This window comes from Nicotiana tabacum, chromosome 1, assembly GCF_000715075.1.
Source record: "Nicotiana tabacum cultivar K326 chromosome 1, ASM71507v2, whole genome shotgun sequence".
Taxonomy (NCBI): domain Eukaryota; kingdom Viridiplantae; phylum Streptophyta; class Magnoliopsida; order Solanales; family Solanaceae; genus Nicotiana; species Nicotiana tabacum.
Genome location: NC_134080.1, coordinates 200,907,621 through 200,925,041, shown reverse-complemented (window position 1 = coordinate 200,925,041; position 17,421 = coordinate 200,907,621). Strand labels below are relative to the sequence as shown.

The 17,421-nt window shown below is 36.8% G+C and overlaps 2 protein-coding genes across 3 annotated transcripts; one reads left to right on the top strand and one right to left on the bottom strand.

The window, feature by feature from the left end:
• The first annotated feature begins 7,334 nt into the window (after positions 1-7,334).
• Positions 7,335-15,456, top strand: LOC107817932 (ycf3-interacting protein 1, chloroplastic-like). Of its 2 annotated transcripts, none has more exons than XM_075255879.1 (6): positions 7,335-7,699; positions 7,780-7,824; positions 8,894-9,007; positions 12,613-12,693; positions 13,927-14,094; positions 15,205-15,456. In XM_075255879.1, exons 1-6 carry the CDS (start codon positions 7,406-7,408, stop codon positions 15,211-15,213), a joined length of 711 nt encoding a protein of 236 aa, XP_075111980.1. In that variant the 5' UTR covers positions 7,335-7,405; the 3' UTR covers positions 15,214-15,456. The 2 variants fall into 2 exon arrangements, with proteins under 2 accessions (XP_075111980.1, XP_016499313.1); XM_016643827.2 differs by having other exon boundaries at positions 15,092-15,456.
• Positions 15,457-16,075: 619 nt separating this feature from the next.
• Positions 16,076-17,215, bottom strand: LOC107817931 (uncharacterized). The gene is made up of 3 exons (XM_075222818.1): positions 16,709-17,215; positions 16,220-16,591; positions 16,076-16,102 (listed from the first exon to the last, which is right to left on the bottom strand). Exons 1-3 carry the CDS (start codon positions 17,213-17,215, stop codon positions 16,076-16,078), a joined length of 906 nt encoding a protein of 301 aa, XP_075078919.1.
• Between the last annotated feature and the right edge of the window lie 206 nt (positions 17,216-17,421).

Here is a 17,421-nt window from a genome sequence, read left to right as displayed (position 1 = left end):
CCAATGCCCCAGCAACATTCATGCATCTGATGAATAGTGTATTTCAGCCTATCTTGACTCATTTGTCATTGTATTCATTGATGATATCCTGGTGTACTCTGATAGCAAGGAAGAGCATTCCCAGCATTTGAGGATTGTGTTGCAGCGGGTTGAGGGAGGAAGCTTTATGCCAAGTTCTCCAAGTGTGAGTTTTGGCTCAGTTCAGTGGCATTCTTGGGGCATATGGTGTCCAGTGAGTGTATTCAGGTGGATCCGAAGAAGATATAGGCAATTCAAAGTTGGCTCAGACCGTCCTCAACTATGGAGATTCAGAGCTTTCTTGGTTTGGCTGGTTATTACTGTCGGTTCATGTAGGGTTTCTCGTCTATTGCATCACCCTTGACCAAATTGACCCAAAAGGGTGCTCTTTTCAGGTGGTCAGATGAGTGTGAGGAGAGTTTTCAGAAGCTCAAGACTACCTTGACCACAACTCCAGTTATGGTTCTACCTTCAGCTTATGGTTCATATATAGTGTATTGTGATGCTTCTCAGATCGGTATTGGGTGTGTTCTGATGCATGAGGGTAGAGTAACTGCTTATGCTTCGCGCCAGTTGAAGCCTCATGAGAAGAACTACCCTGTCCATGATTTGGAGTTGGCTGCCATTGTTCATGCATTGAAGATTCAGCGGCACTATCTCTAGTCTTGTGAGGTATTTACAGATCATCAGAGCCTCCAGCACTTGTTCAAACAGAAGGATCTTTAAGGCAGCAAAGATGGTTGGAGTTGCTAAAGGACTATGATATTACTATTCTGTATCATCCGAGGAAGGCCAATGTGGTGGCCGATGCTTTGAGTAGGAAGGCGGTGAGTATGGGTAGCCTTGCATTCATTCCTGCTAGTGAGAGACATCTTGTAGTTGATGTTCAGGCCTTGGCCAACCAGTTTGTGAGATTAGATGTTTCGGAGCCCAGTCGAGTTCTAGCCTGTGTGGCTTCTCGGTCTTCCTTATTTGATCGTATCAGAGAGCGCCAGTGTAATGATCCTCATTTGCTTGTCCTCAAGGACAAGGTTCAGCACGGTGATCCAGAGATGTGACTATTGGAGATGACGGGGTGTTGAGGATGTAGGGTCGGATATGTGCGCAATGTAGATGGGCTACAGGAGTTGATTCTTGAGGAGGCCAACAGCTCGCGGTATTCCAACCATCCAGGTGCCGCAAAGATGTATCAAGATTTAAGGTAGCACTATTGGTGGAGGAGAATAAAGAAGGATATAGTTGGGTTTGTATCTCGATGTCTTAACTATCAGTAGGTAAAATTGAGCATCAAAAACCGGGTGGATTGCTTCAGAGGATAGAGATCCCAGAGTGGAAGTGGGATCGGATCACCATGCATTTCGTAGTTAGTCTCCCACAGACTTTGAGGAAGTTCGATGTTATTTGGGTGATTGTGGATCGGTTGACCAAATTCACGCACTTCATTCCAGTGGGTACTACTTATTCTACAAATCAGTTGGCTGAGATTTACATTAGAGAAATTGTTCGCCTTCATGGTATGCCGATTTCCATCATTTCAGATAGAGGCACACATCTTACATCGCAGTTTTGGAGAGCCGTGCAGCGAGAGTTGGGCACTCAAGTTGAGTTGAGTACAATATTTCACCCTCAGACAGACAGACGGATAGTCCAAGCGCACTATTTAGATATTAGAGGACATGCTACGCGCTTGTGTCATTGATTTCGGGGGTTCATGGGACCAATTTCTGCCGCTCGTGGAGTTTGTTTACAACAACAACTATTAGTCGAGCATTCATATGGCTCCGTATGAGACTTTGTATGGGAGACGTTGTAGATCTCTGGTGGGTTGGTTTGAGTTGGGCGAGGCTAGGCTATTAGGTACTGACTTGGTTTAGGATGCTTTGGACAAGGTTAAATTAATTCAGGAACGGCTTCGCACGGCGCAGTCTAGACAGAAGAGTTATGCCGACAGGAAGGTCCGTGACATTGCTTACATGGTTAGGGAGAAGGTTCTTCTGAAGGTTTCACCCATGAAGGGTGTTATGAGGTTCAGAAGGGCAAGTTCGCCCTCAGTTCATTGGGCCTTTTAAGGTACTTAAGAGGTTTGGGGATGTGGCTTACAAGCTTGCCTTGCCACCTAGTTTGTCGAGTGTGCATCTAGTATTTCATGTTTTAATGCTCCAGAAGTATGTCGGCGATCCATCTCATGTTTTGGACTTCAGTACGGATCAGCTGAATGGTGATTTAACTTATGATGTGGAGCCGGTGGCCATTTTGGATCGGCAAGTTTGAAAGTTGAGGTTAAAGGACATAGCTTCAGTGAAGGTGCAGTGGAGAGGTCAGTCCGTGGAGGATGGTACTTGGGAGACTAAGCGAGAGATACGGAGCAGATATCCACACCTATTTGTGACTCCGGGTATGTTTCTAGACCCGCTAAAGGATGAACGTTTGTTTAAGAGGGGGAGGATATAACGACCCGACCGGTCGTTTCGAGAGTTATAGCCACGTTCCCCCCATTTTCTGCTCCTTTTGTACTCTACAACTGTAATATGACTTACCGAGTTGGTTGGTTCAGGTTCTGAGAGCTTTCAGAGGGAATCAAGACACTTAGTCTCAAAATTGAAAGCTTAAGTTGGAAAAGTTGACTGAATATTGACTTAAGTGTAAACGACCTCAAATTTGAATTTTGACGATTCTGTTAGCCCATTGGGTGATTTTGCACTTAGGAGCGTGTCTGTATTGTGATTTGGAGGTTCATATTGGAATTAGGCTTGAAATGGCGAAAGTTGAGTTTTTGGGAAGTTTTACCGGGAGTGGAATTTTTGCTATCGGGGTTGGATTGGAATTTTGAAAGTTGGAGTAGGTTCGTAGTGTCATTTATGACTTGTGTACAAAATTTGAGGTCAATCGAACGTGATTTGATAGGTTTTGACGTCATTTGTAGAATTTGGAAATTTCAAAGTTCATTAGGCTTGAATCCATGTGCAATTCGTGTTTTTGCTGTTGGTTGAGGTGATTTGAGTATTCGACTAAGTTCATATCGTGTTTTAAGATGTGTTGGTATGTTTGATTGAGGTCCCGGGGGCCTCGGGTTGATTTTGGGTGATTAATGGATCAAGTTTTGAAGTTGATAAGTTGTTGAAGAAATTCCACTGATGGTGTAATCGCACCTACGGAGTGGGCATCGCAAGTGTGAAGATTCTCCCGCTGCGGTGAAGAGGGCGCATAAGAGGAGTTGGAGGAATGAAGGAGTGTAGGTTGTTTCCACACAAGCGGATCGTGGCCCGCAGAAGAGCCTCCGTAGGTGCGAGACCTGGAGCGAAAGTGCGAGTTGGGGTGGGTTAAGTAACTTTCACAAGTGCAGAGAATTCGCTGTAGAAGCGGGACCGCAGTAGTGGATTTTTGGTCCGTAGGTGCGGTTTAACTGGGCAGAACATATAAATGCTAAGGTTCGCGATTTTGGGTTCATTTTAACATTTTGGACTCGGAATTGGGTGATTTTTGAAAGAGATTTCGAAGGGATTTTTTAGGTAAGTCACTTGTGGTTAAATCTATTCAATAATTATGTTTCCCCATTGATTTTTCACCTAGTTGGTGTGTTTTTTAGGTGTAATTTGAGGATTTGAGGCTATGGATTTGGAGAGTTGATTTTGGGGATTTGAATAGACAATTGATGTCGGATTTTGATGAATTTGGTATGACTAGACTCGCGAGTGAATGGGCTTTCAGGTTTTGTGACTTTTGTTGGATTTCGAGACGTGAACCCCAGGGCCGGCGTGAGGCTGATTTCGGATTTTGGCTTATAATTTCGTATTTTCCTTGTGGAATTGATTCCTTTAGCCCGTATTGATTGTATTGTACTGCTTGTGGCTAGATTCAGGACATTTGGAGGCCGACTTGCAAGGCAAGGGCGCATTAGAGTAGAGTCTTGGATCGGACTAAGGTAAGTATTAGTTCTAAATCTGGTTCTGTGATTGTTTTGGAGGTTATGCACATGCTAGGTGACTGGTGTGTGGGCGTGCACCGTGGGAATTGTGACTCGGTCCATTCCGTGAAACTATAAATTTGAATAACTTGTTGTTAGCTATATGCCCTCTATGTGTTATAGAAAATTGACTGTAAATCATATTAGAAATCATGTTTAGGCTATGTGTTGGTACTGTAGGGACCCACAGAGGCCGTGATACCTATTCAATTACTTGCTAATTGCCACTTGTACTCAGTCGTAGTCTTACATGCACATTTTACCTCAGTCTCTATTATTCATTGTTGATACATTATATCATTTCTGTTTTGGGCTGGTTTCCATGATTACTGAGGGCCCGTGACTAGAGATGTTGATGACTGAGTGAGGACGAGGGCCTCATTGTGAGATATTGATACCATAGCACGTGAGTTGTCCGTACGGATCCAGATATTTATACTATAGCACGTGAGTGGTCCGTGCGGATCCTGATATGATATTATGGCATGTGAGTTGTCCGTGCAGCACGTGAGTTGTCCGTGTGGATTATTGCGCTTGGACTGAAGGAGCCCCTCCGGAGTTTGTTCACCCCCAGTGAACGCAAGTACCTATTGAGTGTGAGTGTTGAGGGCTGAGAGCCGAGTGATAAGCTATTGAGAAAGACTGAGTGACTATTGCCTTGAGAGGTTGTAATTGCTTTCATTGTTGTTGCACATAGCTGCTATATGTCACTATTTTGAAACTTTTTGGAGATATCATATCCGGTTTTTACTTGAACTTGGCATGTATAAACTGATTTGACTTAAATTGCCGGATTTGAAAGCATGTCTACTTTCTTGTTAAGTCTACTGAAAATGAACTACAACTGTGTAGCTCGTCACTATTTTTCAACTCCTTATTTATTATTGTTACTTACTAAGTTGGTTGTACTCACGCTACACCCTGCACTTCGTGTGCAGATTCAGGTGTTTTCGGACACGGTGCGCGTTGATATCGTGCACGGTCGATCTTTGGATATTACGAGGTAGATGTCCGGCGTTTGTAGTCCTTGTTTCTCCTTCCTTATGTTTTTTTTATTTGTATTTTGATACAGACTCTCGTAGAACTTTCTCTTCTAGACTGGTGATGTATAGATGCTCATGAGCCTAATGACACCAGGATTTGGGAGCAATTTTTCCGCATTTGTGTTTTGGATTTTGACCTTGTTTATGAAAACTTTTGTTATTTAAAAATGATTTTGACTCATTTTCTGTTAAGTGTTGGAAATATTTTGGAAATATCGGCTTGCCTAGTACCACGATAGGCGCTATCACGACAGGTTAGGATTTGGGTCGTGACACATCCCCGCAAGTCATAAAATAATAAAAACACATACGAGGAGTCTTAATTAGGGGAATGAGGATCTAGAAAGTAAAATGACCGGTCGGGTCATTACAACTTTATTCTCTAGTTTGTACTACACAAATAAAAGTATGCAACAATAATGTAGAAGTTTATTGATATAAAAACCTATATCATAATAAACTTGGAGATTATTGATAATTGCACACATCATGGTGTAAACTTGAAGTATCAATAGTGATAATTTATCCAATTGGCATAACTAGTTTAGCCATATTAATTTAAGTCTATTATACAAAAATAAAAGAGAATTCACATGGATAAATATTAAAGAACTAGAAAGTTCTTTACGAATTCTTTTATGTTGTTTGTTCTCTTTAATTAATAGACCAACTAATATTAGGATTGAAACCCATGAATACTGGAAATATCAAAGGTGATATGGGCCCATTCACCTGCCATACATACCACATAAGATGCATCTATAAGATGGTTACATGTGTGATTATTATTAACCTGCCACCTGATGTTTGCGAGGTAACCTGCTCAATAATTTAATTCGAGCATAATTATCATATTTTCTATAGCATATTTTCTATTCAAGACAGTTCATCTTGATAAGTTGGTTTACATCACAGCTGGTTTAGCAAAATGATTTATTAAGTGCCTCCATAACTATTGCTTATGAGAACAAAGTTATCTGTATCAGTTTGTTATACGTTATAAACGAAAGCATATTACATTCTCCCCTCATATGTGGTTCAGGGTTAGGAACTAAATAATTTCATCTTATTATTATTGATGTGCGGTGTATAGTTTACTTAACATCATAACGCACAAATGTGGGTTTACAAAATTGAGGAAGCAAGTTAGTTTTTCTAACATGAGGAAGATACAGGATAAACAGTTGAGAAAAAGTTACGTGGAATGAATTATTATTTGTACATCTAAATCCTCGAATAAGATAATATGAACTTCAAAGATAATTCATATGTAATATATTGCAAAGCATGTCATATGCATTTGCTGACCAAAAGAAAGTAACTATATTTTCACTGCAAATACTCTTATTAGAATAAGAGATCTCTATGTTATGTCTTTATGAAAAAAGGAGGTTGAAACTGATATAAAATGTTCGTCGATAACAACTATGATAGAGCTAAGTATAGATGAGGATCTTAATTCTGTAGAATACAGCCACACAAAATATTGGCCAAATGGAAGAGAGAAAATTCAAATAGAATTGGTTTCATATGAAAGACATGTAGTTTTGGACATGTAGTTCAAACACTCAAAAGTATAAAGTCAATAGTGTGCGGTCACTTTCATGTTCTTATATGTCTGGCATGACATGAAAACTTGATGTAAATCTAAAGTCTATTTATATAGCTTATTTGACTATACTTATATGACAATCCATGAACGATTTAAAATGTTGATAGCATATACAATTCTTGGAGAATTTCTTGGTCCTGAATTACTACACCCTAAGTGCAATTTGTGCACATATATATCTTGCTATAACTATAGGCATGATAATACGAGAGCAAGAGTCTTTACCCTTATGTGAAGATATTGAAATGATGATTGCAACAAGATCACACGAAGTCAATACATCTCTATCAAGAATGATGATTTCAAGGTGCAACATATTCGTTCAAGTTAATATGGTTGATTTGTTTATTAAATCTATACCAACAATATTTTGAAGATGGTGCACAAGATTGGAATGCAAAGACTCAAATACATTAACCGATGTTCTCATTAGCGGGAGTTAATACGTGTTGTACTCTTTTTCCCTTACAAGGTTTTGTCCCACTGGATTTTTCTTACAGGATTTGTAACGAATCAACAAAAAAAAAGGAATTTTATGCATGTATACTGAAATTTTAGGATTTGTTACTTTATGGCTAAGATTGTGATTCTATTCCATCATAATTCATCCTAAATCAATAGGGAAATAATATTGTTTGCAATATTATTCTTTATTGTTTCATTACATCAACACAGATTTTTCTTTTTTGTCCTATTATCCTTTCCGTTAAACTCTTTAACAGCAAGCAATGCTTGTTATCCCAAGTAAAATATCCAGTGGCCATTACAATGGCCTCGAACATGCTTCAACTGTCACTCCCACCGCTCTCTTCCTCTTCATCATCACTACCATTCTTATCCTCCTCCGTTTATGTCTTACCTTTTACTCATCAACGACGCCATTTTTCTTTCTTTAATGTTCAAAATTATCGGTTTCGGTTAAGCAGAAGCACTTCTTTGGGACCTCTTTTTGTGAATAAAGAAGAAGACAGTGCAACTTATGCTGTCACAGAAGAAGAAGAAGATAATGATGATGATGACCCAGATCCTCAATCCCTTGAATACGTTTCTCAAATTAAAAGAGTATAAACTTTTTTGCTTAATTTACCCAATTCTCTTGTTATACATGTGGTTTGGTTGTTCAAAATTGTATCTTTTTGTAGGTTTTGGAGCTTCTCAAGAGGAATCGGGATATGCTCTTCGGTGAGGTGTGGCTTTATTTTCCTTAACCCCTTATGAATTTTTCTTTTAGTTTTGGTGCATTTGGCATGTATGGTAATGTTTTTTTTTTGGTTGCAAATAACAATTTTTTGCATCATTTTTGAATGTTTGGTTTGGTAGAAAGGTTGGTGACATATGGTATTTGTGCAAAATGTGGGATAAGGTTTGAGGATAACGTTTTGGGCAGTAGTTTTTGAGTTTTAAAACGTAGCAATAATGTCAAAGTATTGATTGAAGTAAGTTATACGGAGTTAGGGATGGGATATTATGTATAAAAGGAGAATGACTACATTTCTTCATGTTACTTGTACCAGTAACCGGGTTATGGCCGATACCCTCTACTACTTGACCAACAACAGTCCCTTGACCAACTCCACGTCTAATAGAAGCAAGCCCTCAGTTAGAATGGAATTCCATCTCAGCTTGCGCATATTATGGAACATTCCTCACGCTGCCTGAGACTTCAGCCCATAAGTGAAGAAAGTCATTTTCCCATTAATGAAAAATATTTTCCTTGAAAGAAAGATTTTATATTGTTCATGGTGAACATTTTCGTTGACCTCCATACACGCCCTTCGAATTTTCGACTTGTTTAAGCTCTCAGTTTATTTTGAAAGATCACTTATTTTTTTAAACTCACCACATGTACTAAGTTTGAAATGCTTTTTGCACATTTCATTGTCTCTTTAGTTAATGGTATTGGTATATGAAAGATGTTGATCTCCTTTTTTTAGTACCACAACAATTGTCTTAGCTTGGATTGAAGCTTAGTTACATTAGGTCCAGGCGTCCACGTAGGAGTAAGTGTGAGATTTAGGGAACTGTAGTTTTAAAGAATCTTAACTTGCCCTTAAAGATAAATTATTTAGTGTTGAAATGAAATGGATCTCCATAGAGTGGAATGGATACTTAAGATTACCATAGTCAGCTCCAACTAATTTGGGATTGAGGAGTAGTGATTAATTGATTGATAAACTGTCTTGGTTAACTAGCTCAACGGGTAATTCAAATGTCAATTCGTTTCTCGATTGACCTATTCTTTTGGGTTTATTACAGGTTAAATTGACTATAATGATTGAAGACCCCAGGGACGTTGAGAGGAGGCGGCTGCTTGGCATCGACGATGAAAATGCTCCAACAAGGGATGACTTAGCTGCTGCTTTAGAAGAAGTAAGTCTGCTCTACAAATACCTCAGATTAATGCTGACCAAATTATATGGCATTTTGGAACCACGACTATATTTCTGCTCCTGAACTATATTTCTGGTTGCTGCTTAAAAAGTTATGATCTGGTCCTGAAAGTGTGACCTGGAATTATGACGGCATATTGTTGCTACAATATGGTTATCTCTTAAAAGGAGAAATATAGGACATCTAATAAGAATAGATCATTTGATTGCGATTGATGCATAACTGATAAATTGATAAATAACACGAGTAGAACATTTGAATGTGAAGTGTTTAATCTGATGCAGTTGCAAAGGGAAGTTCTAAGCAAATGAAAAAGTTCCGGACCTTTTAATGGAAGAATCTAATAAAGTAGATCACAAGATAGAAGTCAGCTAGGTAATAGTGCAAGTGCAACATAATGTTTTAGAAGGATTTACAGTGTAATATATTGGAGTTGATGGAGAAGATTTTTTCGACCCTCTGATACGTGCAATAGGATATTAAACGTATAAGAGTTCTAGAGATGTTTTTGTAGTTTTTCTCTTGCCAACTAAGAGCTGCTTGGTAAGAAAAAGAATACAGTTTGTTCTTTCGTTTTGTTTTCAAGACTTTAAGTTTTCAGGAAGCACTTTCAAAGCAGGACTTGATATTAAAAGAACGAAAACTGATGTTAACACTTGTTTTAGGAAATATTATTTTACATGCTTCAATTGTGCACTGAAATAGGTGGATATTTGAATCACGTTGATTACAGAAATTGCTCAACTGAATGAGAGGTTCTCACTGAAGAAGCAATACCACAATTTCTCCTTCTTCTGTCACTGCTTCATATTACTCCCTTCATTTTCTCATTCTTTCCTTCATCTTTTTTCTTCCTTCAACAGCATTTCCCCCCCTTCTTTCCACTTCCCTTTTTGTGTTTTTCCAGTTTGAGTAAGAATGTTTTCCACCAAAAGACAAGTTATATGGAGAACAGTTCATTATGAACTGCTGAAACTGTCCTTTCTGCATTAAGGACCTTGTATAATCAATAGGTTTTGTAAGCAAAAAGAATCTCAACATCTTTTCATCAAGTGTTGCAGAGCAAGTGGAAATATTTCCTTTAAGTGTTTTCCAATAAAGGTATCAAGTAACTCTACCCCTCAGGTTTTGGCTTAGATTCTCATATTTCTTTCAAATTCAATAACATCTTATAACATATCTAAGCAATCTCTGTTAGAATGCATGTCGATCATGTTATTAGTTCTTGTGATGTGGTAAATCCACAAGCCTCTGAGAGGTAACTTTTGAGGAATAATACAGCAGAAAGGAAAGGAATACTTCCAAAGGGGGAACATAGTTAGGAAAAGGAAAAGATAAGATGTAAAATCATACCAAACTCCTTTAAGTATCATGCTATATGGGAAACAAGAGTAAGAGGAAGGGGTCCTCCACTTCTAACCATGATTTTGGAGGTTCAAGTCACAAGGGGAAAAAGAGTGGAAAATTTCCACTTTTGTTCCCTGGGGTGTGGTTTGAGATTAGTGCTACTACATCAGAAATGGAAGTGTCATACTATATGGTAAAAGTTAGATAGCTAGGGAAGATTCTGCATTACTTGAAATATAATAAACTTTTGTGATGTTAATTCTAAACTTAACTCTATTCTGTATAAGATCCCTTAAACCAACTATGCAACCAACCCTTTAACTAAATACTACTTTTAGTATCTGCCAAACCATGATGAAGACGAATGAAACTAACACTGCAACAACCAACGCATCAACCCCAAGTTAGTTGGGGTCAACTATATGAATCTTCACTATTTATAGCGGTCCCAGACGAACCTAATGTTGTTTGAGAGTCATCATAAATTGACTAGCTTTACACTGGGTATCAACTTACCACTACTTTCCACTAGTTGAGTTTGGGATCGGCAACATGAGCAAGTTTAGGCAGGCCAAGTTAAAAGGAAACTAACACTCTTTGCAAGATCTTTGGGAGTTACCACAATGTCCTTCAGATTAAAGTTTCATGAAGCATAGAAGTTGTAGTCAGAGCAACTAATTCCGCAAAATTCTACTGATATTGTTGGAGTAGTCGATCAAATTCACAACTACATCATAGTACGAGAAGAATATTCTTGTAGAATGTATGTGGATTTATATGTAAACCCTAGTGACAATAAAGTGAACTACACATGTATGTGGCATTAACAATGATGCGAAACGAGATTGAAATAAATTACTGCTGGGAAAAGTTTAAGTTAACAAGGGGTTGTGTTGAATTATTTAGGGTTTCATTTTATACTGTTTGGCAAAATTATATTTCGACATCTGTTATTGATCTTGCACTCTGATTATGTCTACTTGATGGTCTATAGGTCTATACTCCCTTTGGATTTCTTCTGATATATTACCTATTTAAGAAAATGTCTCTCTATGTGCTTGGTAGGGTAACTGCTATATGTCTATAACACAATTTCCTGTTCCTAGTTGTATTTAAGCTTTAGTAAAAGATTGGTCGTTCATATATCTCTCGAAACAATTTGTCCTAAAATCTGTAGAATTGATTGTGATCACCCTCAGAATAATGTTTAAAGTGTAGAACATTCTTTTATTTTTGGTATTACTTTACAACATCCCATGTATAGGAGAACGTTCTTTTTACTTTTGGTATTAGTATTACTCTACAACAAATAACTCAACTTACACTGTTGCGTTACATAATTTACTTCCATGAATTTCTTTTATAATTTAAGCACTAAACTGAAGTTGTATGGAGATCCATACTAAGCTTTCCTTTTTTTCAATGTATTTCTGTACCATAATAACATCTTGGTACTTTATTAATAACTCTTTTACCTGACCTTTTCCCCAAAAAAAAAAAAATCTGATTGAATGGAACTTTTTGTTGTAAGCAAGTGGATCTTTGTAACAATGTGATAGTGGAGTTAAACTAGCAGTTTGGAGAATAAGTGAACCTAAATAGTCAGTGAGTCAAAAAAATAAGTTATAAGAAAATTTATCGATGTTCACAAGGAAGAATAACTATTATATTAACCATGCATGCCACCCCATTTTATGTGGTACAATTTGACTAGCTCTCGAGAGTGAATGAGTTAATATGACTTAAATATTTTATTACTAATGGAAGAAAGCACTTGACTTCTCACTGAAATGTGTATAAAGTTTGTTCAGTATGGAAAATCTCACATCATCATCTGAGTGTGAATTTTGAAATGTGTGAATCGTGTTGCAAACATATTATTTGCAGAACTGTGTCGAAGATTTCATGACCTCTTGAAAAGTAAATGTGCCACATGAAATGAGACAGCGGAATAGCAAAAAATTTAGAAGCTCTTTTTTTTTTCTTGCTTTGTCCACCTTAATACATTCTCAGTGAGTTTTATATGCATAGCTATAGATCAGATTGTTTTTATTTGAATGTAAAAGAAGAATCTTTTTTTAGTGAGTATTATTGAATTTCTAAAGTTCCTTGATCAGGGATAAAGGCTTTGGTTGTCTTTAGAGTGCTTATTAGTGTTGCAGTCTATGGTTCTAAGTATATATTTCCCAAGGCCTTGCTAAATTCTTCGTTATTTGTTTTTTTTATTTTGGTTTCAGATCAATGAAGGAAAAGTACCAAAAGATTTTGCTGCTCTTCAGATGCTGGCGGAAGAGATGAATTCATGGCCTAATTTGGAGGTATTACTGTGACTTCAAACGTTCTTCTTGGCATAATTTTACAATTAAACATGATGGTAAATGCACATAATCCAGCTCCCATTTTGTGATAGGGCTAGCGTTTCTGCATAGCGGGGCAGGAAAAAAATTATTTTTTTTTTGGGGGGGGGGGGGGGGAGGCCGGGGGAGGAGAAAATAAATGCTCTGATAAGGTTACTTGATTTCTCCCATAGCTTGATTGGACCAACTAATGCATGACTAGGTTTTATTATAACTCAAAATCATCAGTAAATGTTCTGGTATTTTAACTTCATCTTATTCAACTGCATTGAATACTAGGTTGACAATCACAATATCTGCTTCATGAAGCACATTCATGCAGACATAAACCATTCTAGTATAGTATGTTGGTTCACGAGGAACAGAATCAGATAAACTTACTAAATATTGGGGTAAGAAGTGGTGAAGGACAAAAAAAAATAGTATAACTCAATAGTATACTGTTAAATAGTATAACTCAAGACTCTTGCTTAGCATTTTAAATTCATAGAATATCAAAAAGTTACTACTTTTCTTATATCTAGACTCCTTATTATTAGAGTTAGCTAAAAGTAAATGACACTACATCTGATAAGAAGTTCAATGTTTTTTTTTCTTTTAAGAGGGATGTCAACTTCTTGGAGAGCGAAATCTCAAATTCTTGATAAATTTGACCCGAGAGTCAAGTTTTTTCTTAATTAAAGTCATCCTAACAGGCAATGGAGGTGTTGTTAGGGATACTTTGTTCGGATACGCCTATTACCAGGCAAATTCTAAGCCATCTATAGTCCATGGTGTTGAATATAACCTTTCATGCTCAAAGTCAGATACTCTGATAAAAAGGAAAATTTATTGCATTTGAATTTTTGTAACAATGATTTATTGGTTGGATAGTTTCTCCTCAACTTTAGATTTCAGGATAGTTTTATCTTTCTCAAACCATTTGCTGCAACTTTTCTAAATAGGAGTAGTATACATTTCTTTGTTCTTTTCTTTCTTTTGGAAATTTCAGACACCGGTACTATTTTTTTCATGTATTAAGCTTTTACTTGATCTGGAGAATTCCATTTGCAGATAATATTGATTTCTTTTTCATTTCTTGAAATCGGACGAGACTCCTTGATTTTACATCCTCTGGAAATGCGATGTCTTTGTAGTGGCACCAATTTCATCATTTAGCCAATTAGTAGTTATACTCATTCTTGTTGGATTTAGGTTGAAGCTACAAAGCAAAATAAGCCTGGCAGATCCCTGTATGCAAAAGCCACGGACACTGGTATCGATCCAAAAGAGGCTGCTAAGCGGCTCAAGATTGACTGGGATTCAGCAGCTGAGATTGACGAGTCAGCTGAGAGTGATGAGCCAGATGTTCCTCCAGCTTTGGTTAGTAGACGAAATAATTCTTAAGACATTTTCTCTGGTTATCCCTTTTGTTATGATTGTTCATAAGGCAGGCTATGTACTGTTTCCGGTAATTAGCTTACAACACAACGACAACATACCCAGTGTAATCCCACTTACTGTTTCCGGTAATTAGCTTACAACATCGTGGAATATGTTAAATGGAGCAATCTGACATGTTATTGTTGGAACAACTGTCAAAACTAATAGGTCCCCACTTCTTTTAAAGAGTTTTCAAGTCATGGCTTAATCCTAAGTTGCTCGGACTGGGGTGTGCATATTGGATACGGGTGTGGATCTAGAGGTCGGATCCTTCATGATCTAAATTTTAAGATTCGGGGTACGGATCTAGGTATACATATACAAGTGGTGGGATTTGGCTATATCTAAAAATAGAGCTATAATAATATGCCTAAATTATGAGACATTATGTGAAAAACTTACATGTAGGTTGTTGAATGCGGTAACTCAATCTTTTGTTCTCAAGTTGTAGGTAGCCATCTAGAAATCTACGGTCGCTTTTGTCTTGAGAAATCAAAATGCAAAATCTTATCTCTAATTTCTTAGTAGTTTGTAGTCAAATTACCTAATGTTGATTGGCCAGATTCGGTATGTTTCCCACACCCATACTAGTGTCGGTGTCGTGTCGACACAAGTGCGGCACCGCGCGGCACCACAAATGAAGAGTCCGTGCAACCTAGACTAAATTCAAGTTAAGCTGGTAGATGAGAATTTTTTTTGGCTTCAGCCCTCAAATCTTTTCATATGCCTTGTAATGTAGCTCCATCATATAGCAATTTCTTGAAGATTTTCTCGACTATCAGTTTAGTGGAAAATGTGCTTAATGAAGTGATATCAGGTGCTTATTAAGTAAAATTGAATAAGATTATGCACTTGTAATTGTGAAACATTGCCAGATATGTTGCTCTCATTACCGCTTCTTTTGGAGCTGGTTCTGACGAGGGACAATTTCATGCAGGGATATGGAGCGTTATACTTGGTCTCTGCATTTCCAATCATCATTGGCATCTCTGTTGTGTTGATTCTCTTCTATAATTCTCTACAGTGATATAGCTTTTGGCATTTTTGCAGGGTCAGTAAGTTGTGTCAATGTACACGATTCGTCCTACAATAGTGGAACATGTATATTGCCACGGAAAATAGATACGTATATCTGTTTTTATAGAGTTAATTGATTGAGTAAATTTTCCACTCTCCAGACTCCAATTTATTCTGTTTTTTCTTAGTGTATCTGTATTTAGCTACGTAAGTGAATCAGTTAGATTCTATTTTTTCATATGCAACTGTGTCTCGTCTCGTCTCTTCTAGTGTTTGGAATGGTTACATTTGACCACTCTCAATAATTTATAGCATATAAATCCTTTTCAACTGAATTTTTATACAGTTATTCTGTCAACGAAAAAATATGTAGTTATTTTGTTGGTTTTTTGTAGATAATGTGTAAAAATCAGTAACTAAACATTTTGTTTCTTTTAAATTCAATTTGTTGAATGTATAAAGTACCTCATCTACATTATTTTCACCATATAGCTTCTTTCTACCTGAATTTTAATCTACCTATTATGTCAGCTACAGATATTGTAGATTTTTTGTAGTTGTATTTGTATATAATTTGTAGATTATATTTAAAAGTGTGTTTTGTTTCTTTTATATTTATTTTTTGAATGTAAACAATACTTCATCTACAATATTTTAAGTTTTTAACTACTTTTCTACTGATTTAAAATGTATATACTCTGTAAATTCCAAATAATGTATTTTTTTTGTAGTTTTATTATAGATATACTGCAAAAACACATTAACAACTATGTAAAGGATTTCATAGATAGTAAAAAAGTTCTAGATTATATATATAGAAACCATTCATAAACAAATCAATCTATGATAGTATTGTCTCAATACAGAAAAATACTAACTAACTACATTATGATAACACCAACAATTACACATCAAAATCTGTTATCCAGAACTAACCAACAAATTTTATGAAATATTCTGTTAACTACATAAAATTTTATTTCTTTTTGGGTGCATTCTTGCAAGATCTTTTGTTATGCCCTTCTCCTCTGCAGTTGCCGCATGAAACCTTGTACTTCTTTGAATTTATTTCATCATATGTTTTGTATCTTTCTTTTTGAGGTCTTCCTGGCTGCCTTTTCCCTCCTTTAGGTGGATTTACTACTTCTTCAGTTTTATGTTGTGGCACATTCCATTTGCTTTCATCAGGCAGGAGATTTACTGGTATTTCATAAGTACGCAAGAGGTTCGCCCTTGTGTAATAAGGAGAACAACATTGTTCAAAAGACTCATCCTTGTGTCTTAAAGCAGTCAAAGCATGTGGACAAGGTAGTTCATCAAGCTGGAATTGCCCACAACTACATCTCTTGTTTTCAAGACAAACAATATAGCGCCTTACACCATCTATTACTGTATGGATGTAGTCTGTTGAACCCCTCACCTACGAGTACATTACAAACAAAAAAATAATTCATATACGGTTAAAATCAAACTATATACAAAATATATACATTGTCATGTTTAAATTAATTTGATTCAATAAATAATCAGATCTTACTTTAAGCTTGTGCGACAATGTTCTGTTGTCATCCAACTCTTTGTTGAATTTGTACCCAAGGTATGTGAATGTACCCTTTGCTTTCAATAACTTTTCTTTCGTCCAACGTTCAAGAAGGGTCCTCATATACTCTAATAGTTCTACTATCGGCAGCTCTCTTGCATATTTTGTTACAGCATTCAAGGGCTTTGTAATGTTTGATGTCATAGTCCAAGTTCTGTTCACCGTAGCATGTACTCGAAACCATCTATGATAGCCAATATCGTATAAATATGCTTTAACACGGGGGTCAATCTCCTCAATCTTTGACATCCTTTCATTAAATTCATCAATGGTGTATGAAAGTGCCGTGGCGAAGTATAATTCACTTAACTTAAGATGTCCCTTCTTGAACTTTGCCCGTATATTTGTCCAAATATGCCACATGCAAAAATAATGTGGCATGCCAGGATAAACAATAGATGTTGCCTTCAAGATACTCTCATTTTGATCCGAAACAACACACATATTTGGTCTTTCACCATACGCGAGTTTGAATTGCTCAAAAAATCACTTCGATGATGCGTCATTCTCTGAATCAACAGCAACATATGCCAATTGTAATATGATACCTACATTATGTGGCAAGAAGCAATTAATTGACTGCAGGAAAAATGCAGAAGAAGACATATATATACAAACTATAATTTTTCTACAGTATATCTACAATTAAT